Raw genomic sequence first — 18,498 nt, forward strand, 5'->3', positions numbered from 1 at the left:
CTTGAATGAATTATTAATTTGCCAGTTCTTAACATGCAACTAAATCAACAGAAAGTCACTAGTACACTCACACACACATTCATAACTGGTTTTCACTGCATTTGTTTCTCCTTGCTGATCTATTTTCAAGAAGGTTATATCTTCCACAAATATCAGAGAACCACATCCATCATTGCTCCAAGAATAGAACACAGCGGTTATTAAGGTTTATTGTAGCAATGCAACTTTGGCTAAGAGGCTAGTGCTTGTAATGTAAGATTTATCTCATCAGACACAGAAGCAATCCCATAACCCTCCTAAAATGGGAGCACAGCCACATTTTTAAAAAGGCTACTATTATTACAACAAAAACACAACCACTGAAATAAATGCACGCTGGAATTGCTCTACATCTCAATCTGTTTAAAGCCTTCAAAGTGATATAATTTTCAGACATATATAATGTACAACATGAATCAACATATTGAAGACTCCTGCCAAAGTACTAGCGTAGCAGTAGCAGTTTTTTTTTTTTGGTTGTTTCTTGAATGCAGACTCAGCTCCTGGGTTTTACACAACCTCCTGCAAGCTTTGGTTTGGTCTTTCTTGTATTCAGTGGTGTTTATTATTAGCTTCACATAAACTCCCTGGAGAACATCGTCCGACGCAGCTACCCGTCCGCTTGCAGCATAGCAGTACATGAGCTTTTCAGCCTCAATGGGGTATTGCTTTCAGAAGCAAACACTTTTCAACTTCTACAGCTTTCAGGACAGACAAGGTGCCTCTGAACGCCATGACAATTCTTCCATACTGACATGCGGTGGCCGAAACCTCTGTGTTAATCAGGGCTTCATGAGAGAATTGGCAGTGGCTGTGTTCTTGTCTGTGGATGAAGGTAAATTATTGCAATTCCAAAATACACAGCAGTAGACAATGGATGCCTTTGACCTGCATTCCAGTTATTTAAAATTGTATTCTGCAGTGGAAAATTAATTTGGCACTAGGACTAATGTAACAGGGGCACGTTATATGTAACACACAGTTTTAGATTGTTTGTATTCCTCAATGAAGAGCTGTCAGGGCTCAGCCTGTATTAAGCAGTTCAGCCAGCTCAGTTCTCTGCATACAGTGCTTTAGTTGCTTGTAGTGGCTTTTGTAGTAGATGAAGGACGGTGCTTCCCTGCTGCAGCACTATCCCATCAACGCTGCTGCTTAATACTGCAGTCAAAGACAGCATTTCCTCTCTCCGGTTCTGGATATTGGTGTTTACAGCTTTGTGTTTTCTGAACCCCCCCTCCTAAATGTAACGGACTTTGAAGGCATAACTAGGCCTCACTTGGCTAGGGATTTCAAACTGACAATCTATTACAGAGCTGGAAAGCAATACAACCAGGATTTGTTATGAACTGTATTGGAAAGAGATTGCCATGTAAAGGGCACTCCCCCTTGAGGTGCCATGTTAATCCAGACAAGGATAGATTACACATTGCATCACATATTTTACACAATGCACCGACAGCTCAGCTTATTGCAAATGTTTATGCTATTTATCTTGAGGTACATCTTTACACCTATCTTGCTTTGAAGTCATCCTAAAAGGTTACTGTACAAGCCTGTGCAATGTTGTTCAAATAATCCAAATGCAAGAAATGCATTCGGTTTCATTCAAAAAAGGGTAAATATCTTCAGTGTACTGCTTTTTCAAAAGATTGCGTTGCAAGGCTGCCTCTTCACAATGTGGACCTGGTTGGAGTGTGGTCCAGACCTGACTCTTTCCGGTCACAGCAGTGATAAGTAACTGAGTCACAGCTTGTGCTTTTGCCAGGGCTTGCAGTGTAAAGGTATTAGGTGTAGCTGTCCGCGGTGCTGAAAGTGATTCCCATGGATCAGTCCATATGGAATCCATGACCTTCAATCGTCTTTGCCTTCCATAGAGGCAGCAGCAGAAATATATCAGATAGACTTTAATGAGGCCTACCAGCCGTGTGTAACAAAGAAGGTTATATAATTAATTTACTTAGTTTAATGATAAGAAACATTTTTTATGTTCTCCCAGTACAGAAGTGGAAAATGTTAGCAAATTCTGCTCATCGATCTGATTCCTATACTAACACAGAAAAAATGTGAACTGTTTATACAAGTTCTCCAAATTGTGAGACCGCAAGCCATCTGCTTCTTTTCACACAGTCCACAACGCAGAGACAGAGCATCACAGGGAGGAAACACCTCTCACTGATAACAGTGTGGGCTCACAGGTGCCTGGTAAGCACTGCTGATTTAGAATTCAAGGGAACTGTACTGCAATCCTCCAACCCCAAGTGGCCGATACAGCCCCTCATGAAGAAGCCTATTGAGTAATCACAAACATTCATGTTATCTATTGAGCAATCATTAATATTCATCCCAGTGTATTATTATAGTGATCTCAATGTGTAATTTGTATTACTGGAAAATAAGAACACACATTGTCACACTGTGTAGGAGAAAGGCGTACATCCACACAACATTAATTTAATTGTGATTTTGTTAGTAATATGTTCTACCTATTATTACTTAGAAAATATACTGGTTGTAATGTATTACCAGGAACACATTTGTATATTGTCAAAAGAAAATATTTCTCCATTCAAGCACTGACCTACAATACAGTACAGAGCACATGATATCATTATATAAATTCACTATATGAAGAAACATTTCACTATGCACAGAGCTGAAAAATACATATTATTCTTTTGTGTAAACTGGGAAATAAGTGAAACAGGTTGAAAATGTTTTTTTCTTTTTGCATCAACCCAGTGAGAGGTGCATTTGTCCTTTTAACAATGAAATATTCTTATTATGAGCAAGGCTGCAGTATTTGTGACTTAGCAATTATAAAACAGCTCAGCAATAAAAGAAAGCTAATTCACTAAATCAGCTGCTGGCTTAAATAGTATGATTTACTATTTAGTACAAATATACTTTACAGTTTTGTTTTGACTCTATAATACTTTGTATTAATTATTAAGGCTAAAAGAGAACACCTTACGCATAGAACTATGTTTTATTTTAATAAATAGTACTATTAAATAAGTCAATTACTGAACATTAAAAAAAAAGATTAAACCACCAAAAAAGGCTATTATTTCTTTCCTTGTTTTAAAATATCCCCTTTAACTCTGCCCATATAAAAAGGTATAACAATATCTAGGATAATGATGGAGTACAATGTTTTGGCCTTCCACCTTGCACCAGGAAAAAGTAACTATATAGTATATATTTTTTTCATATTTATTCATATTCCATTACTTTTACAGATGATATACATTTGCAAACAGACACTGCGCTCTTCTCCCATGTTCGGACAAGGCTTTCCAGCACACACTGCGTCAATGGTAAGCGAGTTCACTTTAGACAATATAAATACATTAGACACGACTGACGATTCAACAGTGCTCTGAAACACCATAATATTCGCCTTAGGACAGGTCCTTCACCTTATCCTGGTCCTGGCTGCTACAAACTCGGGCAGACCGAGCTCAGCACCCCGTTACTTTGCACAAGAGATTCTACAATAATTCGTGCTAAAGGAAATTCATGCTAAAATGGTGTCATAAATACACTGAATGAATGGAGACAGTTTTCATAACTGCGAAAACGAACATGAAAATGTGTACAATAGTATAAATGTGCTGTTAATCAGGAAATTGGTCAGATAAATTGACAATAATACAAATGATAGTAAATTCAATAAACGCACCATGGTGAAATGTCAATCTGCCGAAGCTCCCGGGTCGTGACGGAGGCGGTTTTGCTACATTTTAAATTATCCCCGCGGCAGTGACTGCAGGGAGCATGCGCTTTGTTTGATTCATCAGTCACTGTATACCGGCATGCTTTCGCAGTTAAAAAGCTGAACTTTTTTTTTTAACATCTACGCTTTGTCAATGCAATGCGAGTCTTGCGTTTCAGTTTTGCTAACACTTGATATTTTAATGAATTAACTATAAAGTCTTCCAAGGTACATCGGCAATGGTGAAAAAACTCACCACAAACAATAATACCCCTTTATTCTTGTCCCAATTTAGGTGAGGTTTTTTGGGCGTCAAATTTCATGCATTGAAAATATGCAAGTTTTACATATGTTCAAATTCATTGGCATGTAGCGGACATGTTTTTGGAGACAGTTACTTATCTTTTCCAGATTTAATAGATAATTTTATCACAGTGGTATATGCAAAGTTTCAGCACACTGTGCTCTATAGTTCTGGTGAAATAACCATTTTAATATGTTCACGCATAGCAACATATGATCCAATATGGTGACTAAACCATGTACCCCACCATCTTCAGTTTCTGGTTGTAGCTTCGAGGCATGGGCATGAACTTATGTGTAATGTTTCATGTTTATGCTGTATTCCAGTGTGCAGAAAATGTATAACGTGTGCAATGTTGCACATACGTATTTTGCCATTGGCCCACAGCAACCATGTTTTTAAGTGTAGCAGAAAATAAGTAGAAAATAAACTTGTAATGCATGCCTGCATCGTGCTTGAGTTCAAGTTTAATAAACATGTTTCGGCATTTACCCTGTATACATCACCACTGATGACGGCTTTTATATGGACTGAATTTTAACTGTGATTATGGACGCCATTGGAAAGATTGACAAGTTTAACAGTGATTTATAAAACTGGCACAGAATGCATGGAGTAATATTTAATTGCTGGCATTGAACATGAAGAACATTAAGGTGCTATATTACTGAGTGTGCGTGATGTAGAGATGTGTAATTATGAAGAATTTGCATATAAACTGCCAAATATGTAATTTTTGTCAGATAACACTGGAATTGTCATGGTGGCACAGTGCCTCACAAATCCTGGAACCCAGATTTGATTCCGGCCTTGGCTGTTTGCCTTTGTGGAGTTTGCATGTTCTCCCCATGCCCATGTGGGTAATCTCTGAGCTTTCCGGTTTCCTCCTACATCCAAAAGACAGGCTTTTTAGGCAGACTGGCCCGATTGCCCTGTAGTTGTTGTGAGTGAGGTTGTTTTCTGCCTTGTGATGGACTGGTGTCCTGTCCAGGGTGTACTCTGCTCTTGTGTCCTTTGCTTGCAGGGTTAGGCTCTGGCTCACTGCAACCCTGTACTGGATAAAGTGGATATTGAAAATGGATGGATGATACAATTTTGCAACAACTTTGTGATCTTATATTGCAATACCATCACCAAAAGTGAATCATTCCACATTTAACTCACCAACCTTTGGTGATAACGTTTGTAGCTGATCTTCAACTTGGAAATTAGTTTGTTTAGAGGAAATTCTGCATGATTGGTTTGTAGCTTGATAGCTTAGGCAATGAAGGTGGTATTGAAAACTTCTAGAGACATACAAGTAGCCTCATATTCTGTTACTCTATATAAGAATCAGGGAAATACAACATAATGGAAAATCAATCCAACAAAAACATCCTGAGACAAGTATTAGGCAGTGGCAGCACCATTCAGCACTAAACAGAGGTGATCATACGACCTCCTGGGAAAATGGAACATGTTTTTTCTACCAGAGCACATTCTGCTGCTGGTTGTTGATTTAAATATGCTGGGTTTCCTGAGTGACATGCAATAGGACACACTGATAAAGCATAAAGCCTGTAGACGAAAAACAAGATTACAAATGTAAAACAAACAACCACATGCAATGACTACTGTACAGCAAACAGTGCAGGCTGATGATGGAGATAGCTACACAATGTTCAGAGTTAGTGCTGTTGCCATAAAGAGCCCATCCCTTAGTCACAGATTGTATCATTACAAAGCTAGTGTGTCCATTATTAGTTCCATAAATTGCAGGAAATTATTATTGATGACCAGAGTGAATATATCATAACTTATGGATAATATTTTGTCCTAGTATCTCTATGCTATATTCACTGTTAAACAGAAACCTAAATTGCTCATTACTATTTGATACAGTAAATAAAATCAGTTATTAACCCAACAAACTAAAAATATCCTTTTAAACCTGATGGTTAGCTCTGCATGAAAAAAAGTGAGCATAAAACCACAAACAACAAGGTCATGGTCACAGTGCAGAGGTAAATGCTGCTGAATGTGCTTGTTATGCAGTCAGCATCGAACAACATTTCAGAATCCATGCAGAGATCATCACACATTAAATTGTAACAGTCTTTTACTAAAAACATTGAGAATTTGAGGATTTGAGAATTACTCCTTTTGTTGGGTGGTGGATGTTGGTTTCCCCACCCTCCCCATCCTCAAAAGACATAACACCTAATGCACACGAAGCAAGCACTAATGTGAAATATTACCAATCATCATGACAAAGACAACAACAGGGAAAATAGCATTTGCATTTGTGTCAGAGCGGTCGGATGACAAAGTACACACTGAAGGATACTGATGATCAAACAGTGCTTTCAAAGAAATGGAACAGGGAGAAACAATGGCTTAGAGCTGACAGAAGCGAAAGACTGGTTCTGTGAAAAATTACAGATTGATTTTACTCTGGTCAGTGCTTTCTAATGGATTTTACTGAAAGAGCAATACTTTAGGGAAACCCATTCTATGCATGTGTAATGACTTACTCTCTTACTCTGCCACAGTCAGAAACCACATGTATTGCTTGGAAGCATGTTTTGAATAGTAACACTCACTATATATATTGTACAGCTGCACTCCAGTCAGGTATAAAAAATATCAAAATTTAAATTAATGAAATTTATCTTCAATACTCACTCATTTTTATGACATTTATGGGGCCACCTTGTTAGAAATATTTAATATGAAATGGGGAGCAAGTGGCTATTTCTTACAGTATTTTATTTTATTCATTTGAAGTCAAATTAATTGAATACGTTAATGCACCTTTGTCTGAAATGACTGGTATCCTTGATGTTTCCTAGTGATGAGTCAGGGTTGTGGCTCAAGACAGGGGCAAAATGAAACCAGAGCTGTTAATTAGATGCCAGAAAATGGGAAATCACACATCAAGAGAGACAATTGGCATCTGCTCTGTTTCTCATTAGGCAGAATAATGAGGCCTGAACTTACATTGGCTATTTTCACCTTTTATAGTAAGATGAGCAAGCTGAAGATACTCTAGCATGTCAGGCCCCCATACAATATTAAAATGGGCTATTTTCACAGCACAAAAAGACACATGGAGAGGTGAACAAAAACATATTCCATAATTAAACTTGCTAGTTTTTACAATATTTACATCTTCTACAGAAGACTGTGCATTCTGTGGGTATGATGCCAGTCAAATTGGGCTGGACTTTGTTTGTAATCTGGAAGAGGAATAAGCAGGGGGTGGTGGAGGTCTTACCCTAAGCTAAGGTTAAGAGTGCTGATGAAGACTAATGCAATGTCTCACCTGCATTACTTGTAAAATGTTGGAAACAATGATTAGACAGAAAATAGAGGAGCATCTTAATGAAAACCATATTCTTGGAGATAGTCAACATAGGTTTAGATGAGGCAGATAATGTCTTACTAATTTATTCAAATTTTAAGAACATGCACTGCTGCTGTAGATCATGTGAAAGCATATTATATGATATACTTAGATCTTCAGAAAGCTTTTGATAAGGTTCCACACCAAAGACTGAGCCTCAAATTGGAAGCTGTAGGCATTCAGGGTAATGTAAGTAGATGGATTATGAACTGGTTGATGTCTAGGAAACTGAGGGTGTCGATTAGAGGAGTCGCTTCTAACTGGAGTGAGGTTGTTAGTGGAGTTCCACAGGGATCAGTACTAGGGCCTTTGCTTTTTCTAATCTATATTAATGATCCGGATTCTGGGATAGTTAGCAAACTTGTCAAATTTGCAGATGATACTAAAATAGGTGGCTCAGCAGATACAATCTCGGCAGCACAGGCTATTCAAAGGGACTTAGGTAATCAGTTGTGGGCCGACACCTGGCAGATGAAATTCAATGTGGACAAGTGCAAGGTATGACATGCAGGTAACAAAAATGTCCACTATAATTACACTATGAGAGGAATAGAACTAGATGAAGTAACGCATGAGAAAGACCTAGGAGTCTATGTGGACTCCTCACTTTCTCCATCCAAACAATGTGGGGAAGCAATAAAAAAGGCAAACAGAATGTTAGGGTATATTGTCAAAAGTGTAGAATTGAGAACAAGGGCAGTAATGTTCAGACTGTACAATGCGCTAGTTAGAGATCATCTGGATACTGTGTACAGTTCTGGGCTCCACACTTCAAGAAATATATCGCTGCTCTAGAGGCAGTTCAGAGGAGAGCAACCAGACTTATTCCAGGTCTGAAGGGAATGTCCTACTGAGAGACTGAGGGACCTGAACCTTTTCACCCTGGAACAGAGGAGACTACGTGAGGACTTGATTCAAGTCTTCAAAATCATGAAGGGCATCAATCACATCAAACCAGAGGAGCTTTTCCAGATCAGCAGGGACACAAATGGAAATTGGGATTCAAGGCATTCAAGACAGAAAACAGGAGACACTTCTTCACACAGAGAGTTGTCACAATCTGGAACAAACTCCCCAGCGATGTGGTAGAAAATTTGGGAACATTTAAAAATAGGCTGGATAGAATTCCTTGGATCTCTTAGTTATTAATGGACACCAATCAAGCACAATGGGTCGAATGGCCTCCTCTGGTTTGTAAACTTTCTTATGTTCTTATGTTCTTAATGACACCATGCTGCCAGTCTTAAATCATGTCTCATGGATGATTTGCCTCAATGTCTGTCTAGTCAGACTTAGTTTTGAGTCATCGTGGCTACAGCTGTAATAACCTCTCTGAAACCTCTCCTTGTCCATCATTGTCAATCCAGCCAAAGAAACTGATCCTAAGACTAATTAAGTAATATTTAATATCATGTAATAATTAGGAAAATCCTACCCATTCTGCACCTGAGTCCTAAAGCACTATATTTGTATCAGATGAATGTATTCTTAATGACATATAATACACTAGTGTATTGTAGCTAAGCTTTGATTTTAATACAGTGTACTGCATAAGTATTCATACCGCAAGGACTTTTTCAATTTTTTTATGCTACAATCTGGAATGAAAATTGATTTCATTGGGATTCTCTCCCTTTGACCACATACACTACACCTTGAAGGTGCACAATATGTTTGTATTGTGAAACAAAAATAAAAGGTGTTATTTGTATAAGTATTCACCCCCCTGAGTCAATACTTGGTAGAACCACCTTTTAACAGCAGTTACAGTGTGTCTTTTGGGGTAAATCTCTACCAGATTTGCAAATCAAAATTTTGCCCATTCTTCTTGGCAAAATTGCTCAAGTTCTATGACATTCTATGACACTTCTATGATTTTAAACCACTCCAGTGTAGCCTTGGCTGTGTGTTCAGGATCATTGTCTTGCTGAAAGGTGAACCGCCGAACCCAGTCCAGGGTCTCTTGCAGGCTGAAGCAAGTTTTCCTCTTGGATCTCAGATACATGAGCAGTGTTGGCTTTGCACCACACATAGCGTTTGGCATTTAGTTCAATTTTGGTTTCATCTTACCAGAGATCCTTTTTCCACATCTTTGCTGTGTCTTCCACATGCCTTATGGCAAACGGTATTTGATGTGACAGATTTTCAGCAATGGAACACCCAGGTAATAGTTGACATATGGATAGTTTCTCCTCCTCCGTCTTCAGCATTATGATTGGCCTCTTGGTGACTTCTCTGACCACCAAACTCCTTGCACGGTCACTCAGTTTGCAGTGGGTGTCCTGCTCTAAGCAGAGTCATGGTTGTGCCTCATTATTTCCATAGTCTTATAATGGATTTAACTGTGCTCCAGGGGATGTTCAAAGTGTGGGATATTTTTTTATATATAGCTCAACCCTGACTGATGCTTTCCCAGAACTATCTTTCTGACATCTTTTGAAAGCTCATTGGTCTTCCTGGTGTTGATGTATGGATATGCTCTCTGACATACTCTGGGGCCTTCCAGAAACAGGTGCATTTAATCTGAGATCATGTGACACTTCAATTGCACACAGATAGACTCTATTCAACTAATTATGTGACTTGTGAAGGCAATTGGCTGCACCACAGCTTATTTAAGTGTGTCATAGCAAAGGGGATGAATACTTAGTCTTATAAAGACTTTTCAGTTTTTTATTTGTAGTTAATTAAAAATACATAATATATTTTGTTTCCCACATTGACATTATGTAATACTGTGTAGATCGGTGACAGAAAATCCCAATTAAATCAATTTTAGTTCCAGATTGTAACACTACAAAATTTTCAAAAGTCCTTGGGGGGTGAATACTTATACAATCCACTGTACATTAGGCCATGCCCCCCTTCAGTTTAAAATTAGACACTAATTATGTGTTGCAAACCTTTTTATTATTATTCCAGATATCTTTTTTTTTGTTGCAGTTTGACAACTTCAGATTGCAGACTTTAATGCAGGTTAGTCAGGTCATTGTAATAGAATTGGTGAACAGTTGTTGGATGCCCTAACCATAGTTCACAGGCAATTAAATGGAAGTCCACACGTTCTCTATACATTGTCTCTCTCTCTTGAATGTTTAAGCCATAACAGACTCAAATAAACTGGTCTTAGAATCCTACATTTTAGGAATATCAGTATGCTATTAATCAAAACTGAAACTCAGATTTAAATGTATTTTAATGTTTTGTTTTTATATATTTAATTTGGATCTTTTTTTAACCTTCATGTACTAATAAGCACTTAAAAAAACTGAAAAAACTGCAAGAAGAAGCCTGGTGAAAACAGACAGCAGAAAATGCCAAATTGATAGGATTTGCCTGCAATCATATTCATAATCTTAAATCACTGATTATGATGTCATTCGCCTATTCAAAGCACTGTGAATAGAACTCAAAACTGGAAGCCAAACGTGCCATGTGTAGGACAAATTTAATTTGGTGTATTAAGATAGATTTGGTGTGTAACTGGATAAAGGCATCCCTTTATGGTATGACAGCTTAGATTTTGTCTGTGCTCTAAGCTATGAAGATGCAAAGTGTGCTATTGTGTTATGGATTAGCTGTAAGATTTGTTCAGGTTTTACTGATCCCATTAAACGGCTGGAAATGTGAATGTTTAAGCCTGAATGTGAAGAAGTCATTACAACACAAACCACACCAGGTTTAACAAGCATAACATTTTACCCTGTTATCCCTGCCAAGACTGCACACAATTTTGTACTGTTTCAGAATTTGATTTAAAAAAAAAAAAAAGAACTCAGAACTAAATATTTGAGAGGATTCTCACTGTAGAGCACCCACTGTTTCTGACAGGAAAACATTTATTGATGTAAATATTCAAATTTAAGCAAAGAAAAAAGGAAAATATCGGATTGATTTTGTTACATGTTGGTAAAGTCATCATTTTTATCCATCTTCCATAATTTTATATTCCTATAAAGATTTGTTTTATATTACCAGTATTAATAACTATCCCCTCAATGTAGATGCTCCATACATTTAATTGAATTACTCTGTACTACCCTGCACTCAATCTCAGTTCTGTAGCTGTGAAATAACACTATGTTTATTTTGTCAATATCTCTGTTCTCCCTGACATTCAAAGCTAATAAAACAATATTATGTGATTAAAATATCACTTCTTCATTTCTTATAAAGCTTGTCACCTCCTTTGATCCTGCTGGCTCTATCTATAGTAGTCTACACTCTATACTAGCTGTGTAGAACTTAAACTGCTTTATTTCACCACGTCACAGAACCAACTCTCGTATGCCAATGGAGCAAATAACAAAGGGAGTCACTTAGATTGGATATGCAAAGCACAGATGGAGTTGTGGGTGGAGGTTAAAGAACAGGGCATTGACCTACTTCATCACTTCAGCCCTCTGTGATAAAATTACTTCAGTCATTCTGTAAGATCTGTTAGCGATCCTGTATGTGGCATAATCTAGGAATCCACATTTTAAAGATGTATTTATTACATATAATGTATTATTTCGAAGACAAATATGAGAGACCAAATGTTGGTGGTTTTGAATATTAAAATAAATAATTTATACTGTTTCAATTTATTCATTTCTTAACATAAGATCTGTCCATTAACTTAACCAAGAGCTCCTCTGATATGTGTTGTAAATTAAATAATAATCAAATAACTCATTCAGTACATCTTAGAAAGTAGATTTGAATATGTCCGTTATTTTTAAACTAATTAAGGTACTTTCCCAAAACATTTAGTCACTAATTCCTTTCACAGTATGAGGGCATTCAAAAGAAAACGGCTTATTGATAATTACTTCTTTATCAAGAACAATATTTACACTTAAACATCCAGATGGCTTTTCTGAAATCATTTGGCAACAGCAAAGTCTAACCAATCTGCTTGTTAATGCACGCTATAAAATTGCACTAATTGAAATTAGACACTAGATCAATTTGAATTGAAATCCCAGCACACAGAGATAGGGCTTAACTCCTACTGTTTGTTATGTTCCAACGGGCTCACTGTTATCCGCTGTGTAAACACAGGGGCAGGTGCAGAGCATCTTGCATTAGAAGAAGGTAGTGTACCATATGTTGGATGAAGGTTATTCAATACATATTCATGGATGCACTAGAACTGGGACTTCAACCAAAGGATTCAACTGCAATTGGATGTAGAGGCTGAGGCATTTTAAAAGGGGAGCCCCCATATATAGTGAGGAAAATACACAAAGCAGCAAATTGTTATGCACTGCATTACAGTGCTATGCATCTGGGGTCCACATTTTGTGTGACTGCAGAGAGATTGCTGTCAAGGACATGCAATTTGAGCAAGCCCTGTTTTAATTAATATTTCAGCTCTCCTCAGATCCATTGAGAATAGTACGGACTTTTAAATTTGAATGGCTTGAAACCAAGGAGTTCAGGTTTTAGTTAAAAAATAGTCTCCTTCAGTTATATTTAGGGAATGGCTCATTCTCTCAGAAAACAATGTACAATACTATTCAATACATAACTGTACTGCTTAAGTTTTCTTTTTGTATAATGAAGTCAGATCTAAAGGCTCTGCAATATGACAAACAGCAATGCCATAAGGCTATTATGAAATATATTTCTTAGTAATAGGCTAGTTATTTATAATTTTTTATAACCTGTTTCTCAGACTGAAACTGTTTTAAAAACACAATACTTAATGCATTTCAATACATAAAGATAGTTATGATATAACAATCTAGTCTAATGTGTAGTGAAAAAATTATCAAAACATTATCTAGAGTGTAGAAAGTGCCAAAGTTTGTGATCGTAGCAGAGAGACTGCTGTGAGGGGATGCAGTCTCAGGCTGCTTTAATGGACTTTGCGATGTTTTGCAACTAGGGGGACTCACTTCAGAACTTTGAGGGTTGCAATCCTGCTGGTTGTACATAACTTAAAATCTCCAAAGTATAAAGACTGAGAAGAAGTAGTAGACAAAGACAAATTATTAAAAAATATCAGCTCACTCAACAAATCCCCCCAAAGTACTTGATCATGGGTATGCAATATGTAGTGGAAGACTTCTCCATCAACCAAAAAGTAAACATCCAGTACTGGAATTAGAATTTGGAATTGGCATGTGTATAAATGTATTCAGTGTCAGTAACTAGCAGATTCATTAGTTTGTTTTAACTCAGGTGAAATGATGAGCTCCAGAAGATCATGGGTCTTTCCAGGTCCAGACAAAATATAATACCTTCAGGTTATTTAATGAAATATAATACAATTTGGCTTCCACAACTTTCTCACTTCAAAGTGATAGGTGCAGGTGATGTTTTATAACTGTCAAAAAGTCAACTGCTACTATTAGCAGTAAATCATTTGTTCATCACCCACCACACTCTGGAGATTGGGTGATGAACAAATTATGTTCATAGTGATGCATATTGTCACCATACAGCCAAGTCAACATGGTACTAGACTTTGGTGTTAAATAAGGCAGAGTTCTATTTCTTATTCTAAAACTGTAGGTGCTTTTTATAGGATGTCAAACTGCAAAGCTAACAAAAGCTTCTTTGTACATGAACGTACATAGTGTGGGCTTTGGTGACTACAAGTAACCATTATACATCTGTTTATAGTGATTTTCAGAGATCCCTTGTGTTTTGCAGTTGCTCAATATGCCCAAAGGGTTTGGAAAAGTCAGAAGTCAGCAAGCCGTTTTAATTCATATTTCAGCTCTCGTCAGAACCATGGAGAATAGAACTGCTGATAGACACTGGAGTTCCAGTTCAAGTTTATACAGTGACTTTCAGATTAAGAGAATGGTTAATTCTCTCAGAATGTGGCCAGCACTGGAAGAAACATGCAATGGCTAGTAACCAATATTATACAGGGCATGATGTTCTGCTCAAATCTGCTATTCAGAACATTTACAATTTAAGCATTTTCTCTGACTAAACTGTTTTTAAAATGCAATGAATAATGGAACATGTTCTGGTATAATACAGTTTAATTATTTTTCTCTGCACTTGAACAGATGGCATAATGTGTGGGCTGATGACAATTAACAGAGGGATTTCTTATATTTCAAAAAAGTATGTGAGATGACTTGTGTTGTCTAAAACAAGTTAAAATATCTGACTTCCAGTTTGAAATATGGAAACCAAACCCAAGATCTCTGCTACTTTTGCAAGAGAAAGGGCACGCTTTGGAATTAAATGAGCAGGCAAAAGGAGTAATAAACACTGCTATTGTGGTTTATTTTTACTTTCTAGTCTTATAAACTATTTTGTAAGAGAATGTTTAACAAAAATGTCTTCTCTTTCAGTTTCAGAATGTTGCCTTTTGCTGTGAACAAGAAGAGGTAGGGGATTCCTGTTGTGCCAACTAAGGCCTTACCGAAGAAGAACAGTGTGCTTGTATTTCGAGGTAGACAACTGGAACAGAAGCTGCCTAGCTAGTGCCCAGGGGAATTTCTAATATCTCCACCTTTCCTTGGTTTCCATTAATTGTGGGGGTAAATGAACTGCTGACAAACTGAGGAAGTAGGGCCAAAGGACTATGCCAATATAGTCACAGACGGCTACAAGGAATAAGTACAACGGCACTTTCTTTGTGTCTCTCATTCTGCAACCATGAATGACCCATACCAAAACAATTACTACCAGGGCTCCCAAGGGGGCAGCAACACATACTCCACTTTTGAGGAAGGGGGAGAAGGCCAGGATGGCTATTACCGGGGCAATGAGTATCCGGCACAGGACGAGGATGCGGCCAGTGACGCCACTGAGGGACATGATGAAGACGATGAGGTGTACGAGGGAGAGTACCAGGGCATCCCCCACCCAGATGACATCAAGGCCAACCAGAGGGCGGCACGGGCAGCAGCACGGGCGCAGGAGGTGGACGGGGTGGGGACGAAGATCCAGGACGAGGAGCAGTTGGCACACCAGTACGAGTCGATCATCGAAGAGTGCGGTCATGGGCGTTTCCAGTGGTCCCTGTTCTTCGTGGTCGGCCTGGCCCTCATGGCAGACGGAGTGGAGTGTTTTGTGGTGGGCTTCGTGCTACCCAGTGCTGAGAAGGACATGTGCTTGTCCAATGCCAACAAAGGGATGCTAGGTAAGCCCATAATTAAATAGTGGTGTTAAGACTATGATAGCTATAGTTATTTTTATTTAAGTATGTTAGTGTTTTTTTTATTTTTATATTATTGTTAAACTTGATTATATGACAAAATAAATGTACTTAATAAAAGCCTGATTTTTTTTATACAGATGGGGAAACTACTAAGGACAATTTACTATTTCAGGCATTTTTTTACTCTTAATTTGGTTACCAACACTACCTAATATATATGGCTTTAAAACCCACAGCTATAAGTGAATTTTGATATAAACAAAATTGCCCCCAATGCTGACTTTAAGTACACTTTAAAATGATACTTCTTAAATGAAATCTAATAAATAGAGAAGAAGATTAGATTTTAGGGATTGAGGTTGCTAACATACTTACATATTATTTCAGTGTGTACCACTTTCTTCAATAACTTAACTACCTGTGTACAATAATTTAGCAGTCCTGTTAAAACAAAGAATGTATATAAGGACTCGGGGTGCCCCCCAAGATTACAACCAATAAAGGAAAACATAGACACAGATAAGCACATTAAACTGTTATTTCATCTTTTATTATCTATGCTTTGAAGATTCTTGGACAAATGATTTGTCTCCTTTTAGGCTTTTTTTATTATTGACTGCTGTAAATACATCAAATATATCCTCCACTTCAATTAGTTAATGTGTAAGTGATTGATCAGTGGTTATCACAAAATAATGAGCTGAACACAGTTGGGGTCTGGTAAAATAATTACACAGCGGAGCTCCAAAGAGTGCTGTTCCCGGTATGATAGATTAAAACTCTCGGGAGAACTAAACTTAGTGGAAAATGAGAATACAAAGGTGACAGAAATAAATATTAATATAGAAAAGAAAAATGTACAACCTCATTCCCATTCAGCAGCTGCAAAAATTGGAGGTAATTAATTAAAAGCACAGTTAGTTTAAAGACAAAACTGTAAGATAAATATGAAACGCTTTAACTTATATGGTAAGCTTTTCTGTATCTTGCTACTATTTCTGCACATCCCTTCTACATAGTACTTAAAAAGATTTTCTCATAATATTTAATCACATTTTAATATATTTTTTTAAGTCAAGAGCATTAAGGAAATTGCCCCTGGCTTTGTACGCAGCCAAAAAATGCATCACTGCAGCAAGCGGACTGCTCATGACCAGCAGATACTTAGCAACTGTAAATTAAAAATGTACACAGCCAAATTAGCTAATGGTGTAGGCAACAAGCATGATGAATCCGGCTGCTTTTTCAGGTTCAGCTTTACATCAATACGATTCTGCTTGGAAAGGAGGCAAGAGATTGATGATGCTTTCCCTGCAGAGCCACAGGAGGTTTGCTGATGTGATGAAGATATCACTTATTGAGCAAAGCCAAGCCCTGCTGCATGCCAACTAATGAAACAGAGTGTGGATGTGCCGAATACTGATTCCTCAAGAGTGGGTCGAAGCATTTGGATCTGATAACAAACACAGCCTACTTGTTGAAAGTAGATCGTATTGTGAGTCAGCAGAGTGAAGAGTAACCTAGACCCCAGCCTCGCCTGAATCTCATATGTCATGTTCGATCAGTAGTTTTTTGATCTGTTCATTTCCTCTGAGATAAAAAGCACGTAACATTTCATTGAAAGGATAATGCTGTTTTTTTTTCCATTTTAAACAATATAAAAGCGGCTCAGAAATATATTTATTATTTGAAAAGGGGATTCACAAAGGCAGCATGTTAGTAGTCAAAGTTACATTATTTTTCTGAAGGAATGATATGCATAATATCCTATTGATAATTTAGGGATTTGTTTTGCTTTATTTTCAAACTACATGATAGTGCAGTTAATAGCCTGAATTCTTAGAAACCCAAAAGAATACTACATCTCAACCAATGATGTGTTCCCTAGTTGTTTATTTTATATCCTTTAGACGGAACAGTTTAAGAAATATTACCATCACTCTAAAAAAAAAATTACACAAAAACTACAGAGCTAGCTGTAAGTGCTGTCTTTTTTTTTTACAGTGTACGCAGAGCCCTGAGTCAGCAGCTTTGAAATCAATAGTCACACTCCTGACCTTGCCTCTAGGACACATAAACCCAGCCCTTCGCTTCAGTTCTGCTGGGCAGTTTACAAATCAAGAGATTTGCAAAACACCCCAAGAACAAGCAGGAACTAAAGACAGCTGCAGTGCAGGCCTGGCAGAGCATCACCAGGGAACAAACCCAGCATCTGGTGACGTCTATGGGTTCCAGACTTCAGGCAGTCATTGACTGCAAAGGATTTGCAACCAAGTATTGAAACTCACAATTTAATTAATGATTATGTTAGTTTGTCCAAATATTTTTGAGCCCCTAAAATTGGTGGACCACATATAAAAAGGGTGTAATTCCTACACCATTCACCCAATTTGGATGTAACTACCCTCAAATTAAAGATGAAAGTCTACACTTAAAACATATCTTGATTGTTTCCTTTAAAAATCCATTGTGGTGTCGTACAGAGCCAAAATGATGACAATTGTGTCACTGTGCAAATATTTATGGACCTAACTGTAATACTGTCCCGCCCTGCTCAGCTGCAGGGTGAAACAATCCTGTCTCTCAAACATTACCCAAGGATGACTTGTGGAAGGCTTAATTGATAGTGGTACCAAGAAAATGACAATAACAACAAAGTAATTAAACAAAGTACAATCTTGACTAACATTGAGTATCTGTAGCACAAATCTCGTTGAATCTGTATGTGCTTTAGTTATGCTGATTGTGGTTAAATGGCAAATAATTTCCTCCCTAACATTTCCAGATGGAGGATTTGAACTTTAACTATGTTTAGAGGAGTTAGTTAGCTCACAAAACAACACATTATTCCCATAATGCTGTGCACTATTTTCTGCACTTTGCTATTGATTAGCACCAGTGAAACTTCCTCAAACTTTCACAAGGATAGCATTTTGGGG

At 37.5% G+C, this 18,498-nt stretch overlaps 1 protein-coding gene across 2 annotated transcripts in view; it reads left to right on the forward strand.

The window, feature by feature from the left end:
• LOC136748307 (synaptic vesicle glycoprotein 2B) overlaps nucleotides 1–18,498 on the forward strand; it is a 68,762-nt gene that overhangs the window by 34,838 nt on the left and 15,426 nt on the right. For both annotated transcript variants that reach the window (XM_066701938.1, XM_066701937.1), the window contains exon 2: nucleotides 14,748–15,541. In XM_066701938.1, the coding sequence (XP_066558035.1) occupies nucleotides 15,055–15,541 (487 nt within the window). In that variant the 5' untranslated portion in view covers nucleotides 14,748–15,054. The remainder of the gene's footprint in view (nucleotides 1–14,747; nucleotides 15,542–18,498) is intronic.

This window comes from Amia ocellicauda, chromosome 4, assembly GCF_036373705.1.
Source record: "Amia ocellicauda isolate fAmiCal2 chromosome 4, fAmiCal2.hap1, whole genome shotgun sequence".
Lineage (NCBI taxonomy): Eukaryota > Metazoa > Chordata > Actinopteri > Amiiformes > Amiidae > Amia > Amia ocellicauda.